Source organism: Cavia porcellus, unplaced genomic scaffold, assembly GCF_034190915.1.
Source record: "Cavia porcellus strain 051 isolate PalLab524CR breed Dunkin Hartley unplaced genomic scaffold, mCavPor4.1 scaffold_13, whole genome shotgun sequence".
NCBI classification, from domain to species: domain Eukaryota; kingdom Metazoa; phylum Chordata; class Mammalia; order Rodentia; family Caviidae; genus Cavia; species Cavia porcellus.
In genome coordinates, this window is record NW_026947496.1 from 48079515 (window position 1) to 48095409 (window position 15895).

The 15895-nt window shown below is 43.3% G+C and overlaps 1 protein-coding gene across 1 annotated transcript; it reads left to right on the forward strand.

The window, feature by feature from the left end:
- Positions 1-13948: 13948 nt before the first annotated feature.
- LOC100728625 (calmodulin-4) lies at positions 13949-14829 on the forward strand. The gene has a single exon (XM_003473427.3). The coding sequence runs from the start codon at positions 14059-14061 to the stop codon at positions 14503-14505; it is 447 nt and encodes a 148-aa protein (XP_003473475.1). The 5' UTR covers positions 13949-14058; the 3' UTR covers positions 14506-14829.
- The last annotated feature ends 1066 nt before the right edge of the window (positions 14830-15895 follow it).

Genomic DNA, 15895 nt, shown 5'->3' on the forward strand with positions numbered 1-15895 from the left:
AGTGCAAAATATTTTTATGTGAAAAATGACTTTCTTAGGGCCCCACCCTCAGAACTTAATCTCACCCTAATGGCTTCAGAAAGGACTTGCCTCCAAATAGCATCACATAGAGGTTCAAACTTTAAGGCATGCATTTTATGGAGGACAGAGTCCAGTCCATAGTACCCACATTTCTTTTGGTGTTTCATGCACCCATTTCTTCATTTGTAAGGTGAAGACAGCAGACAGCTTCTGATCTCACCTGTGAAGAAATACAGAGGGGACCGAAAGAGCTCCACCCAAGATTAAGCATTGTACGCTGAGAAGAGGCCAAATTTGGTGATTCAGAGAAATGATACGGCTGGGACATGTGGCAGTTTCTCAGGAGGCAGAATGGGCAGACAATGGGTGCGGTCTTAAAAAAGGCAGTGAAGATGTAGTAGGGCCCAGCACTTGATGAAAAGACAAGGGAATCTGGAGTGCTGAGCTCTGAGATTTTCCCTTCTCAGTTTGGTCAAGAATCACCCTGGGAAATCCTCAGCGGCACAGGGAGCTTTGTGGATGAGGCAGCAGTAAAACACGCTGAAGAATTCGGGTGAAGGCAGTAAGGGGAAGAGGACAAGATTTTCAAAGAAGCTGCTTTCCTTGCCTACTGCAATGCCTAGGTCGAGGTAGTCCTGAGGAAACAAGGGCTGAATGAGGACAAAAAAGAAATCATACACCTCTGCTCTGGGAGAGCGAGGAGCCACCACTGGAGGGTAACCTGTCACGGAGACCTTATCACAAACTTCACTGAGATGGTTCAGACACGGACCTGAAGGCAGTCAGATCCTTGGAGATGAGAAGTTTGGTGTGCATTTCAGATCGATAGAAAAAGTGAATTTTGTTTTGAAAAATAAATCAAAAGAAAAAATTTAAAATACTGTCAGAATTTTCTATTTTAATCACTCATTCTCCTCCCATGCATTCATTATCCATCAGAAGGCAGGCTCAAGGAGACAAGACTCTGGCACCTCTTTATTTAAGCTTTGAGTTTCTCCTCTTATTTTTATCCCAATTCCATATGAGACAGACATGGAAAATGTACAACAGAAGAAGGCCAGCTTTGAGCACTTACGCTGCCTGCCTCACTACCACCCACCATTTTCATTAAACGGTTAGGGAATTGCAAATCTACGAATCCCATATGTGTAAAGCACACCTTTAAGAAGGAATTTTACATGCATATCTGGGAAAAATATTATAGCTCAAAGAAATGAACAACAATGGTGGTGAATCCAAATATTTAAAATTGATTTAGGGGAATCAAGTTGTAAAAAGCTTATTTTCCTGTAAATGATGACAGCTTGGAATGTATTCAGAAAAGGGAAATGGACCCATATAAATCACAGGATTTATGGAGGAGGAAAAGGAGTGTGTAACACATAAAAACAAACATCTATCCTTTCTGACCATGCAGTATGCACAGAATCGAGCCCATTTATGGAGAAGGTTTAGGGTAGGGAGTGAGACAAACTCCCACCCCAAATTAAAGTTACTCAACTATAATAAAAGGGAAGATCAAAAAATAGAAAAGCTTGTCTCTTTTTTCAAACTTCCAGAATGTGGTTCAGATATAGTTTTTAAAAATGCAGTAAGGGGGCTGGGAATTTAGCTCAGCGGCATAAGCACCTGCCTTGCAAGCAAGCAGGCGGTCGTGAGTTTGATCCCTGGTACCGATAAAAATGAAAAAAAAAAAAATGCAGTAAATACTTAAAGAAAGTAAGGTTAAAGAGTTTTAAGACTCAAATCATTATTCCAAATGTTTAACATAGAACACAAACATTAAAAATAAAAGTGAAGAAATTGGAATAAAAATAAGGGGAACAATCAAAACTCAAATCAAGAAGTGCTTAACTAACAAAGGTTAAGTTTTTAAGGATGAGAAAAGGCGAGGAAAAATCAGGAAGTAGTTTGTCACAGGATATTCCAGAAGATAAGAAGACAATGGTAAATTTAAATAAATATGGGCCAATTAAAGTGATGCTGAAAAGATATTATGTTAATAGAGTTCTTGATGAAATTGTCTCCAAGGACTGCCTAGAAATATAGCAACAGCCTTCTGCATACCAAGTGCATTTACCAGGTGACTCAATTTAAATTTCCAGTCACTGACTCTAAAATCAACTCTAAGTGGTTATGTGTGCCAATGTCCCATACTGGGTGGGAGGCAGAGCTGAGAGTGTATTTCCATCTCCTCTGGGCTCATCCTGTGATCTTACCACCACTCCACAGCCACCTCCAACCCCCTGAACTGTGCCAGGGCTTGCTAAAGCCTTTTCATTGAGGTACGCATGACTAACTTTTGATGGCAAGTTGTGCTTCTCTGGCAAGACGTCTCACTGCTGAATCTTAGCTAATCCCTGAGAGGTGTTTTGGCTCTGTTTAGTGGCTCACAGATGAAGCTGAGTTTATCAGACAATGAATGAGTGCTGTGGTGCTGGGTCCTAGAAAATAAGGCAAACATAGGTTCAAATCCCAGATCGTCTGTGAATTTGTTTCGTGGCATTGCTGAGCCCCAGTCACTTCATCTGTAAAATAAGAATGAATAATGAGGACAAGATGAAGCCACACATCAAGCCCTGGCACAGCACCTGGCGCACCGAAAGAGCACGTTAACATCATCTCCCTCTCAGGTCAACAGGGCAGCAGTGGCAGCAAGGTCGCTGTACCAGTCCAGGCAGCCAGGTGTTGTCAGTTTGTTACGGATATTTAAGCAAAAGATAAAGCTGATGGCAGCTGCCACTACGGAACCCTGGTGCAAATGCAGATAGTGCAAAGATATCACAGTCATTTAATCACCGTGAGCTAGTCAGAGCTGGTATGAGGTTCCTGAACAGGGAAAAGTAACTTCCCAAAAGGAGAAGCGGGAAGAAGTTTCTAAAAACTCATAGTTGGCTGGACACAGATGTGGGAAAGATAGGAAAAGCCAGCTATGAAGGCCCCGAAAGGGCTTTGAGAGCCTCGTCCTGTGGGAAAAAGACAGAAGGCACACAACAAAGCACACCAGTAAGACTTCAGAGTTTCTGGACCAGCAGCAACAAGAATGCTTCTGAAAATGTAACCAAGTTAAGGGAAGAGACATGGGTTTAGAGCCTATCACAGAAAAGAGAAAAGGAGAAAAGAGAAAGTCAGAGACTTTAGGATTTGTAAGAAAGTAATACATAGCAGTTGGGAAAATTTTAGTTGTGCATAAAAATGGCAGAAGTATAAATGTTTATGATCATCTGTGCTGCAGGAGGGAGATATCAGAAAAACCTCAAAAAATACCCAAGACAGTAGTGATAAACGCTGGGAACAAAAAGGGTGATGGGGCAGGGGAAGATGGAAGGGTGACCAAGAGCTGCCAGACGTCTGGTTGGGAACAGGAGTCGTACACACATGAAAATGTGCTTACACTCATAAGGCCGCCAGTGTGTGACAGGTGGCACACAAGTCAGGTCGCACATATTTCAACCCCAGCTTCCCTTCTACACCTCAGTACCTCTTCTCTGTGCTTCAGTTCTCAGTCACTAAAGTGTGGTTAACCATAACAGCTGTCTTGGAACTGGCTGCAGGAATAGAAGGAAAGGACATTAAACATGTCCACTTGAAATGAGCACGAGCTTAGATCAGGGACCTCTCACCTGGAACCAACAACCTCCATTTGCTGGGTGCATTTTTCTTGCTGCTGAGTCTGGAGCCCCAATATCAGCTCCAGAGTGCCTATGCACCCAGCCTCCACATGGCTGAGGCATCCTGCTATGTACCTGATTGGGAACCTGGTTGGGTTACTAGATAATTTACTTGACCGCTCAACGCATTATCTGTGGAGAGATCAGCCCTCACTAACAGGATTATAGAGGAAACACCCAGGTCATTGGTCATGGACACTTTCACGCATTCTTTACATGAGGATTCAGCCCTATCATGTTATGAAGATGATATTCTTCCTAGTCTCAAGCCAGGCCACGACACAGACAGGTATATAGAAACTCCACTACAAGATGCAATAAAGGCTGTGAGGTCATGTACAAAGTGCAACAGATAGAAGAGGGGAAGACCAACACATGAGGGAATGGAATTGCTTCCAGGAGGAACTGCCGTCATCTGGATGCACAGACAGAGAAGGAGGCAGAGGATGGGCTGAGGAAGGACTGAAGGTGGACGCTGGGGATCAGTTCCATTACCAGGGAGGTCATGCTGAGTGATACAGAGACAGCAGGTGATGGAGGACTTGAGTTTGAAGGCAGCAGGTGTTTTGGGGGTGGGTGATCTTCCCTCAGGCCCTGGGACACTGCAGGCTCTGCCTGAGCTACTTAGTTTCCTGCTGGGATATATCTTGCCCCTACTTAATTCAATATATGGCCAGATCTGCTTGCAACCCCATACTTGCTGTCTCTCTGCTTCCCTTGGAGAATAATCTTTAAGGGCAGGGTACACTGTGACTTGTCTTACTGTAAACACAGTCTTGCCCAGGGCACAGCTCCATGCCAAATTGGTGTGCCTGGACCTGCTCTGGTCTGGGTGCCCCAGGGGACTGTCAGAGAGTCTCTGCAGAACAGGTTTATCATGGAAAATTCCCAAGACTCCATGAGAGGGACTTTACATGTCCACCTCTCCCATAGAATTGTCATGTGGAGGGGCCTCCTGCTGAGAAGGACTAAGCTGTTGAATCTCCAGGAGTAATGGGGCAACAACGGCTTTGCTGAGGTGCCAGCAGGGTAAGCACTGAGCTGTCCTCTGGGTGCAATGAGAAGGCACTATCTCCTAGGTCTCACTGCTCCCATTTGTTGAAGGCAGTGCCCTCTGTCTCTGCTAGGCTTGGGTCCCCAGGAGCAAGCAGGGAAGAATAAGTACCATCAGGCAAAAATATTGTCTCATTCAACCCTGTCTGCTATTGTAGTTCTTAGGCTTATGAACAGTTTCTGTTTCCTTTCTACCATGACCACACATACTAACATCTTTCTCGTATCAGACCCAAGGATCACTGTCTCCTTGCTTTGTACCCTTTGTATTATAAAGAGTCTTGGAACAGGAGATAATAAATTTATAAGACCTCTGGGGCTGAGCCATCATTTTATTTATTGAAATGGTCAGCTGTCCCAGAGTTTCTCACCTTCTGCTTGGAGGAAAGAAGATAAAGAAGACTGAACTAAACATGATGATGATACCATCAACTTTTTACTTTTATGTGATTTGTTCCACCGGCATTTCTCCATTTAACTTTCACAACAGTCCCTTATAGTATCTAGGCTGAGAATTATTGGTCTCTTTTACAATTGGTAGAGCAAAAACCCAGAGAACTGTTGTTTCTCCGAAGGCCCAAAGAGAGTAGTAAGTCATAGGGCCAACTTAAGAATGAGCTATTCTGCTTCCTGGGCAAGAGATTTTCTCAAGGACCCAGTCCCCTGAAGACCAAGACAGAGTTCTGGCCAGCTCTCATTCTCCCTTTCTCAAGTACTATTGTCATATCTGGGGACAAGACGCATTTTCATTCTTGATCTTTAAACAATGAAAGATTCAAAAGCATCTTCCATCATACCTGGCCTATGAATAGCAGAAGAGGAGGCCATAGAAAATGCTTCTCCTACAGAAGGTCCCATGTTGATGTGGAGGGTAAAAAAAGTAATCTCTACCTCTCCCCCAATTTTCCAGCACTGTTTCTGACTGACTTTTTGGAAAATGCCTTATATCTGAGGTCTACTTTTTCCCCAGAATTTATCCCATGATTCTAGCCACACTGCCTCATTCCAGCAAAGAAGTGTCTGCATCTAATCAGATGAAAAAAAGGCTAATGTGGTCCTAGTTCATAGCCAGGGAACCTGTCCTCACCACTGTTGGCATATGAGACACAGAAACTTGTTTTCTGAAAGTCAAGTGCATGAATTCCAGGTCCTAGGGAATGCAACAAATAATATTATGATTTAAATGCTCTACTCTGGGACTGAAGAGTCAGACAGCTTCCCACACGCCCGTGTAAACCCTAGACATTCTGTGCTTTGCTCCTTCAACAGACCAAGAATTTCCCCATAAGTGAGCATATTTATTTACCCAACATTTTTGAAACTGCCATGATATTCTCAGTGTTTCCCAGGAGAGTTTTTAAAAGGCACAGAACTTGAAACTTAAAAAAAAAATCAACATTTGATCATGTTCCATTAACTTTGAGAAGATAAAAAGATGATTCCTTGCATATCATTAAAATAAAAGGAACAAAAGACTACTGCTGAAACCTTCTTAGGGGGCTCACATGGTAGTGGAGTCTGGGACCATCTTCCCCAACCCTCCTGTCTGATTGGTCTAAATCTCCCAAAAAGACCTACCCTGACTACTCAAGCAAAGCTGTTGGATGCAGTTAGGAAAACTAAATTCCTTTTTTTTTTTTTTTTTTGTACTCAGAATCAAACTCACAACCTTGCATTTGCCAGGCAGGCACTGTGCCCCTGAACTATATCCTTGGTAGAAGAAATTCAATTGTTGTCTTGAGATGAGATGTTTTTCTTTCACAAGACCCCTGGAATGGAAAACCAACATTTTTAGTTTTATTCAGCCAGTTTTATTTATGCCTTTCTTGATTTCATTCTTTCTTAAAAATGAAAGTTTTCTGAGGCATGGAGTTGTGAAAAAAATATAAAGGAACCATTATAAAAAAGGTAGATACTTTAAAACAAAAGCCTTTTAAAATATTTTATTCAAATTCACACACACACACACACACACATCTAGTATGTCTTTAGTTGTGCTGTCGTAGCTGTCTTGATGTCCCAAAGAACAGATTCAAAATGTTTGCCTTTCGGGAAAATCCAGATACTGCAGTGGCAGACCCAGTGAATAAGGTGGATAAGGACACATTGTAATGTTTTCCCAAGCCTGCCTTTCTGCCGGATGACTTAGCCACAACATGAAGTTTGTTTGTTTTGTTTTTAATAACACCTTGTAAAGATAATCTTGAAAGATGACGTTCAGAAGTGCTTCAGAAAGTGGCTAATCGTGTTAGAAGGAAGGGGAAACACTTCAAGGGGCATTAATGGTAAAATGTCTTTTACTATAACATTTTTTATTTAAATACTCACTGTATATTTTAAGAATATATATATATATATATTTTGAGATTATATATATTATACATATATATAAATTACAGTCTTTCGCATCTTGTTCACTTCCTTTCCTGTACCTTCTGAATCACTGTTAACATCCTAAACTTTTCCTCATGATCATGTAATCTCATTTTTAGTGTTAATGTGATATACTGCCCAACTACTTAGAAAAAGCTACATTTGATCTTTCTACCTACAGTGTAAGGTGATATTAACTTTCCTATATGTTTTCCAGTAGATATTTCAGCTAATTCAATTTTTGTCAGTCAGATTGGACATAAAGTCATATTTCATTATTATTTTAATTGTTTCTCTATACTGCCAAACCTATTAGCTACTAGAATTTGTTCTTCTGTGAACTTATTATTCATATCCTTGGTCCATTTGTCTGTTGAATTATTATAGTTTTTAATAACTTAAAGGCACTCTTTGAATATTAAATCTTTCATAATTTATCATTTTCCTTCAGATCTATCATTTTTCTTTCTTTCTAGAATGTTTATGAAAAAGCTTCATTTTTTTCTACAGTCATTCCTTGATATCCCTGGAGGATTCGTCCAGCACCCCCACCTCAAGATACCAAAATCTAGTTGAGCCCGGTGGCGCATGCCAGTAATCCCAGTACTGAAGAGACTGAGGCAGGAGAATTGCTATGAGTTCAAGGCCAGCCTGGGCTGCACAGCGAGACCCTGTCTCAAAAGCCAAAAAAAGAAAAAAAAAAAAATAGATACCAAAATCTGCAGATGCTTTAAGTCCCTCCTATCAATATTTACTTCTATATAACTACTTCTATATATTTACTAATATATAACATTCACCTTTTTGTACAATTTACCTACAATACCTAATACAATGTAAATTTTATGTAAATAGTTGTTATTCTGTATTATTTATAGAACAACAATAAGAAAATCACTGTGCATGAGCAGTACAAATGCAATTCTTTAAAAACATTTTCTATTGGCAATTAGTAGATTCTGTGAATCCAGAGCCCACAAATGAGGAGAGATTATATATATAGTCTAGCATGTCTACCTTTTTCTTTATAACTCCTGGGCTCTCAGAACTGTTTAGACATATTCCTGCTCGCATTTAACTTTGGGCATCCATCTGCTTGTGTTTATTTAGATCTCAGTTCCTCCACATTTTTGTGTATGTGTCACAGCAACCAACAGAGTACTGGTAGTCCCTGCGTTTCTCCAGTGTTTGGGCTCATGGCAATCTCCTTACTTCTGAGTCCAGAAACTTATTTATTTGAAGCTTTGAACACCACTCTCAGAATATTTGATTTATTATGATTTTTAGATGAAAGTTGCTGATTTACAAAGTTGGTTACTTTCTTTTTTCCTGGCAACTTTGGATCCTGCCCTAAATTCTGTGACTAATAGCTGTGAAATAAAGAGGAGTACAGGGCACACTTGAGAGATGACCCAGGGGAGAGTGACAGTGGCCCATGGCCAGCAGGTGGGAAGGATCTCCTAAAAGACTGAAGCAGATCCGGGCTGTTCCAGACACGGCATCAAATCCCATTGAAGTCTGTGCATAATGCTACAGTGTGACAGAACTGAGGGTCACACTGGTCACCTTTCACCACTGGGAGGATCTGCCACCTAATTTGTTTTAAATGATAGGGAACGGAACATATGATCTATACCTGGATAGTCAGAGTTAAATACATAAGGAATCTGGAGAAATTCCTCACTCAAAACACTCCCACAGAAAGTCCTACATGGTTAGAGGACAGATGAACAGGCCTTGCTTGAGTCTGGGACACAGAGCAGTATGCGTCCCACCAGGTTCCCAGGTGTGTCAGTGCTAGGGAAGAGCGGGAAGGACTGCTCTTGCCAACTACCCCGACAAGCCTGGGCAGACTGCGGGCACTGAGTAAACAGCACCTCTCACCAGCCTAAAGGCCTGTCCTTACCTCAAAACACACAGACATAACAATCTCCATGGGAGCAAGGCCTCTACACTTTTCCCAGTGTGCTGTTGATTGCATAGGGATCTACAGGGAACAGTGCTCTCCAACTTCTGAATCCTCATCACAGGCTAACTTCCGGTCAGTTATGTCCCTTTGCCCAGTTCACTGGACACATGGTGTACAACCAAGTGTCAGGCACTTAGGCAGCCTGACTATGGAATCCAGGGGTGGTGGTATGTGTGGCATCGATGAAATAAGAGCTTCTTGATCTTGCTTCAGGCTGGGGATTTGAAATGACCAGATGGGCTACTGTGAGAATACTTACCCTTTGGCAGCTCTGACACACTGAGGGCTCCCTGAAGCCAAGCTCTGAACTGAGTTTCACCCTCAAAATGCTGGGTCTTATAATATCCTTTTGCAATGTAGGACACTCACACCTGGGATGGGAAGCAGCTTGCTGAAGGTTGCACAGGTAGGAAAATGTAACAGCCAGCACTCACCCTACAGCTGCCTGATACCAGTGACTGAACCATGCGTCACTGCCACTGGCGAGAACAGGGAGCTGTGTTTGGGGGGACTAGGACAGGTAGTTGGGAAGCCACTCTCTGTGAAGGCAGCATAGACACTCACCATTTCTACTCCTCATCATTCCTACTCCTGGTTTTGGGGGGGAAATCTTGAAGGCCAGTAAGCTTGTGAGGCTGGTCGCAGTTCTCTCCCATGGATCACGTTGCGAAGAGACACAGTGACTCCACACAGACGCCTTCTCATTGTCCTCAGGGGAGCCAGATCACACCAACACCATGGAGAAGGCTCGGGTGCCAGGTGAAATCAGGTTCCCGCAAGTCATCTGAGCCAAAGGAGTCCCAAACTGGTCTGGGCTCCAGGACCCGTTTGACTGGTTTCTTAGTAGTGTTTCACCCACATTAGCCAAACACTAATGGGAGCTTTGGAGTATGCATTTTATTTCCAGGGGTCAAGATCATGTGAAAACAAAAGTTGCCTTTAGCCATTCCTTCTAAATGCCAGAACAGAAAAATAACCACCCCCACCTTCTCCAACACCATGCATACAACCATACATCGGAACACACATGTCCATTGCATGCACATATTCAACAGGCCCACGTGATGCACACATGAACACATGGCACACAAATATCACTACATATGCACATACAGATATGTATGCACAGATATGTATATATCTATGTACATATACACACACAAACACACATACACATGACAAGCACAAACACTTTCACACAAAGCTATCATTACATGGCAAGTGAGTTCCATGGCTGCAGCCTCTCCTCTCCTACCCTCAGGGACTGGTCCAGCATCCCGGGAGAGGTCTTTCTTCTTTCCCTGACACTTGGGGAGGGTCTTCATCTCTCCTAAATGAAAGGACACCTTCTCCTCATACATAATTGTTCTATCCAGGAAGAGCCTGTATCTTCATGCACATAATAAGCTGAAAGGTAGAAAGGAAGTGATATGTCTTGGGGAAGAGTGTTTGCCTCCTACAAACCTGATCTCTTCTCTCCCCCTTCTAAACACAACTCTGTCTCTCTGTCTCTCTGTCTCTTGCTCTGTCTCAGAATATATTTATTGAGAGAAATAGTTTCTTTCCAAGAAACATAAAGGGGTCCTGAGTGGGTTACCAAAGACATTCCTTTTCTAGGGATTTTATAGAGTAAAACCACAAGGAGAAGAAGGTCAAGTGGGGAAAAATGGGAAATCACAAGGTGGACATGAGGTGGCACAGAACTATGGTGCGCCAATAAGATTACAAGTATAATTGCTCTGGTATAATTGATTAAATCAAGATCAAATGAGGGAGTGAGTCACCTAGCAAGAGGGCACGAATGCAGAACAGGGTCTTTTCCTGTAGAGGGTTGGGCTACTGGCTCCTTCTGACTTCCTCAAAGTGTAGAGTATCAGTTCCTGATGTTTATCCTTAGAAAGTATGTAGGTACATTTGTTTCACCTTTTGTCTTGAAGTCTGGCCCACTCCTTTCTCTACCTTATCAGTAAACTGCATTCTCTTCAATTCAGCTTCAGTTCTTCATAACCCTTAGGACCTCCCTTGTGTCCTTCATATACAGCCAGAGTCACAGCTACAATAGCTGGGGACAGATTTCTTCCCTGCTGTAACTAATCTGCTTCGAGTTTGCTTCTCAAGTCACCCCAGGGGGATGTGTGGACAGGAGTAAGTGGCTGGGCCCCTGACCCTTGGGCTTCTCACTGGATAAATGCTATCCCTTGTTTCTATTGTTATACTGGTAGCCTCACAGGTGGTACAGACAAAATGTACTAGAAAGACAATTGCAACTGCCATGCTCTAGACTGAACTCTGCACCCAGGCGGTTGTGCATTAAGCCATTAGACAATTAAGCTTAACTAGGTTTTGGCAGCAAACGCGTATTACTGCCTTTCTTAACTCCTAGTTTGATTGTGTGAAGCTGCTGTACTCTGGATCACTTATATATGGTTGTTCCTGGTGCCGACTCACAGTGAAAGGGAAAGAGACTCCCATCCTTAGTGAGCAAGAGGCTGGATGAAAAGACAGAAGAAACTACTTCGGTGTCCATGAATGCCCTGAAAAAGTAAGCATGACCTAGGAGAAGAAGTGGGGCCTACATGTGGGTAGAGGATGGAGAGGTAGTCAAAAGTCATGGAAACTTTTCCTGGAGACTCCTTTTCTTCCTCCATACTATAAGAGACACCTAGAAATGATCACTTTCCTATCTCACCATGGGACAGAGCTAGTTGCTTCTCTAAAGTAAGTCCCACTATGCATGGAATGGCATTGATTAAAGCCAGTGTCCAACCACTAATACTCAGGGCCTTGATCTGATAGACTCATCTATAACTTGAAAATGGACCAACATCATTTTTCAATTCAACCAGGAAAGTTGTAAAAAGAAAACAGGGACCTTTAGGAAGATCATTTCTCTTGGTTTACATCAAATGAGAACAAGCTTTTCCTAGAACATGAAGTTTATCACAGAAATGGAATCTTCTGTTGGTTTTGGACTTTATACTTTGATTCTAAGTAATCTTGTTTGCTATGGTGAATGTATCATCCTAATTAATAGTGAGGATATTGAGACATAATGTACTGCATCAATGATGGGACAGGAAGTAGGAACTCAAGACTCCTGATATGGTTTGCAAATTATTATTTAATATCAAAGGAAAATAATAAGACAATACTTATTATACATTTGGATTGTAATCACAGGCCTTGGTGATAAAACAAGAAGAAAAGGAAATTTCAAATGTAGATTGTTATCTTCAAATTTCTTTTAAAAATAAATAAAGGAGCTGGATTGCATCTACTAATTAAGAGCTCCACCCTTCCTGTGGCTCTTACCAAGCAGGGTTCTGATCACCAGATTAGAATGATATACTCCACCCAATATTGGTTTTCAGTTTCATTGAGAAATAGGCTATTTAATATTTATTTGGGCCTCTGTACTTTTCCAGAGTGAAGATGAGATCATCATCCTTCATCATGATGTCTTTATAAAAAGTGTTAGATAAGTGGGATATTTCTTTTTGCATCTTCTTAGCACAGGTAGTGGTCGGGTAGGGAGAGAAAGGGAATCTCTGGAGATCAGGAGTAGACTTACTTGAGAAATGCATTATGGTGATTTCATGGCAAATAACTACTCACAGGCATGGGTTCTACCCCTGGATGGATTTGGCCATAATCATCCTAAGGGCTAAACACTTGTTCTAAACCCTGTGCTCCATATAGCAAGCAGGGATGGGTTTCATTTCAGAAGGCAGTTCAGATGCATGGCCCTTGGAGTTTCCACATGGGGTATGATGCTTAGAGTTAACACTTCATAAAGCCAGAGGGAGGCCAAGGCTTCATCACAGCAGTTCCTTTCTGTACCCTCCTGCCCCTTGAAACCTTGGAGGCTGGTCTTTGATGGCCATTCATTGCCTCTGAGTGTCCAGACAACTCTCAGAAGAGGCTCATACCTCTGTGGTTTTCTCATCTATGATTGAAACACATGCTGCCCATCTCCAAGGACATCAGTACAGACAATCTTAGACTTAGCAATAGAATAAAATAGTAGGAGTCCCTGAGCTGGAGGAATGTACACTTGCAGGGAGATAAAAAGCCCTTTCCTTGCATTTAAAATCACGCCTGTGGTAGGAGCATTTATGTAATCCCAGCACTTGGGAAGCTGAGGCAGAATAGTGAATTCACTGCCAACCTGGGCTATGTAGTGAGTGCCAGTGCCAAAAATCCAAAAACAAACAGCATCTCAGCACTGGCTATGGTTTGGAATGCATCCAAGCTTTTTTGCTTCCTGGAAGCTAAAGGGTCCCCAAAATGAAGTGAACTCCATCCTCTGCTCTAATCTGTTGCCTTCTCTGGACTGGGAATTTGATGAAGCCCCTGGTTGCATCCAGACTGATTCAATACTCCCTTCCATCCACCTGCTCCCACCACCACCCTCAGGGAAATATCAGAGAGCTGGGGGGAAATAGCAAATTCAGCTCTCACTCCTTTGGATTGCATACCCTTCCCTGTGCCTTTCTAGCCTTAGTCACTGCAGAGATGCTGCAGCTTCTTAAACCCTTGGGCTTTGTCAGGATATCTGTGAGAACAAGTTGCAGGGTACCTGTACCCCAGGCCAATGTCCATGCAGGTTGACCTGCCACTGGGGTCAGGAGAGGTTGTTAGGACTATGATCCCATTGCCCCCGTGATGGTGATGACCAGAATTATCCTGTGGGCCCTCCCACTCCAGATCTTGCATTTCTTGTCTGCAGCCTGGTGTGTCCCTCCCTGGGAGGAGGATCTTGCCTGAAGACAGATGAAGGGTGGGGACCCTTTCTCCTCCCTCTAATTGCAGAAAAGAAGGGGGTTCCCCTACTCAAGTAAGACTACCTTAAAGGTCGGCCTTCTGACAGAAGCTGCAGCAGATCCCAGTGGCATCTGTGAGCTCTGAACCACAAGCTCTACCTGTTTAGAAGCAAGCTCAGAAGCTTCACAAGGTTTCAGGAACACAGCCATGGCCAAGGAACTGTCTCCAGAACAAAAGGCTGCATTCAAGGCGGCCTTTGATGAGGCTGACTCAAATAAAGATGGCAAGATCAGCCTGCAGGAGCTGCGTGACGTGGTAAAGAAGCTGGGCAAGAATATCTCAGATGAAGAGCTGAAACAACTAATGAAGGCTGTGGACAAGGATGGTGATGGTAGCATCAGCTTTGAGGAGTTCCTGGAAGCGATGAAAAAGCAGGCGAAGGCCCTGGGCAATGAGGAGATGCGGGCTGCCTTCCAAGCCTTTGATCTGAATGGTGATGGCCACATCAGTGTGGAAGAGCTCAAACAGACCATGACCCAGCTGGGGCAGCATCTTTCTCAGGAGGAGCTGGATGACATGATCCAGATGGCTGATGTGGACAAGGATGGGAAGGTGAACTACGAGGAGTTCATGAAGGTCCTCAGTCAGAAGTGAGGCTTTATCTTGTCCCTGTCTGCCTGACTCTGGGTTGCCAGATTCTAGTGCTCTCTCAGGGACCCTGCTTTTGTGCTGGGGCTATAAGTGGAAAGTCTGGGTTGGTGGATGGGAAATTACCTCATGGATGAGGAAGACTTTGCTCTCTTGGGTCTGGAAGCTGGGTGGTTTGGGGTTACTAATGAGCCCCTCTCTGCCTACTGATTCCCTGGGTGAAAGGTAGCCTCTTCGGTCTGGTCCCTCCTCTTTTTTCCACAATGTAATGAGTGTTCCTTACTTCACAGGGCTGTTGTGATGATCTAAATAAAAGGAATGCAAAGCCCAGATGTGTGCTTCATGTTTGATCAGAAAGCTGAAATTTCAGGAGCCCCTAGCTAGTACATTTAAGATTGCTTAGCACCTCAATCGCTTTTAATGGTCTTGGTGGAAAATCCTGGTTGAGTGGCCCCCACCATCGACCCCTTGCCTCCCTGAATGTCTAAAGAAGAGGATAGGTGAGTGGTAGAACTGGGCAGGTGGGAGTGGAGGAAACACGTGTCTTTGGCCATAGAGTTTGCCTGAGCTGCTGGGTGAAGACCAGGCCAGAGTTTGAGTCCAGGATGGGCAGTATCATCTGTGTACACCAAGAAGGACATTATCTCTGCAACAGCTAGCTATGCTTGAACCCCAAATAAAAAAGAGGGGTGTGTGTCTCAGTCATCTATGTCGGCATGTGTTTCTGTGTATGTCCATGTCTCTGTGTTTGCCTGTATCTCAGTGTCTGTCTCTGTATATGCTTGTGTGTGTCTGTATGTGAGTATATATGTGTATCTTTATATTTCTATGCATGTACATTAATATCTTGTGGCTGTATGTGTGTCTATGTGTATATGCACGTTCCTGTGTGTGTATGTGTGCACATGTGTCTGTATTTGGGATACACAATTTTATAAACATTTTTACAAGGTGGAGTCCTGAAGATAAGACATAATCTTTAGGAATGGAAGACAAATAGTCAATGGGGAAGTGGGCAGGGAGAAGGGCACTATAATGAGCAAAGGATAGGGCCTGCCCCTGGAGGTAGGAGCCACTTGGTACATGCAGAGGGCAGAATCATGAGGGGAGGTGTTTTCAAGGCTGAGAGCAGGTCACTGCTGATCCCTGAGGACCTGCATCCCACAGCTGCCCAGACTTCTTGGCCTTTTTGAGATTCTGATGTTGCTTTCACATCCTCTGTCTGAGGGATGCACACCAGAGAGCAGCTGGAAAAGCAAAGATGATGGAGAAAAAAAGACTAAGATCGCGGTGGCAAGCAGGGTCACTATTTGAACTTGCATTAGAGTAATGCTGTGTGGTTCTGAACTTGAGGCCAATAGCCTGCTTGTCATTTAACAAGCCTGGGCCTCTGCTT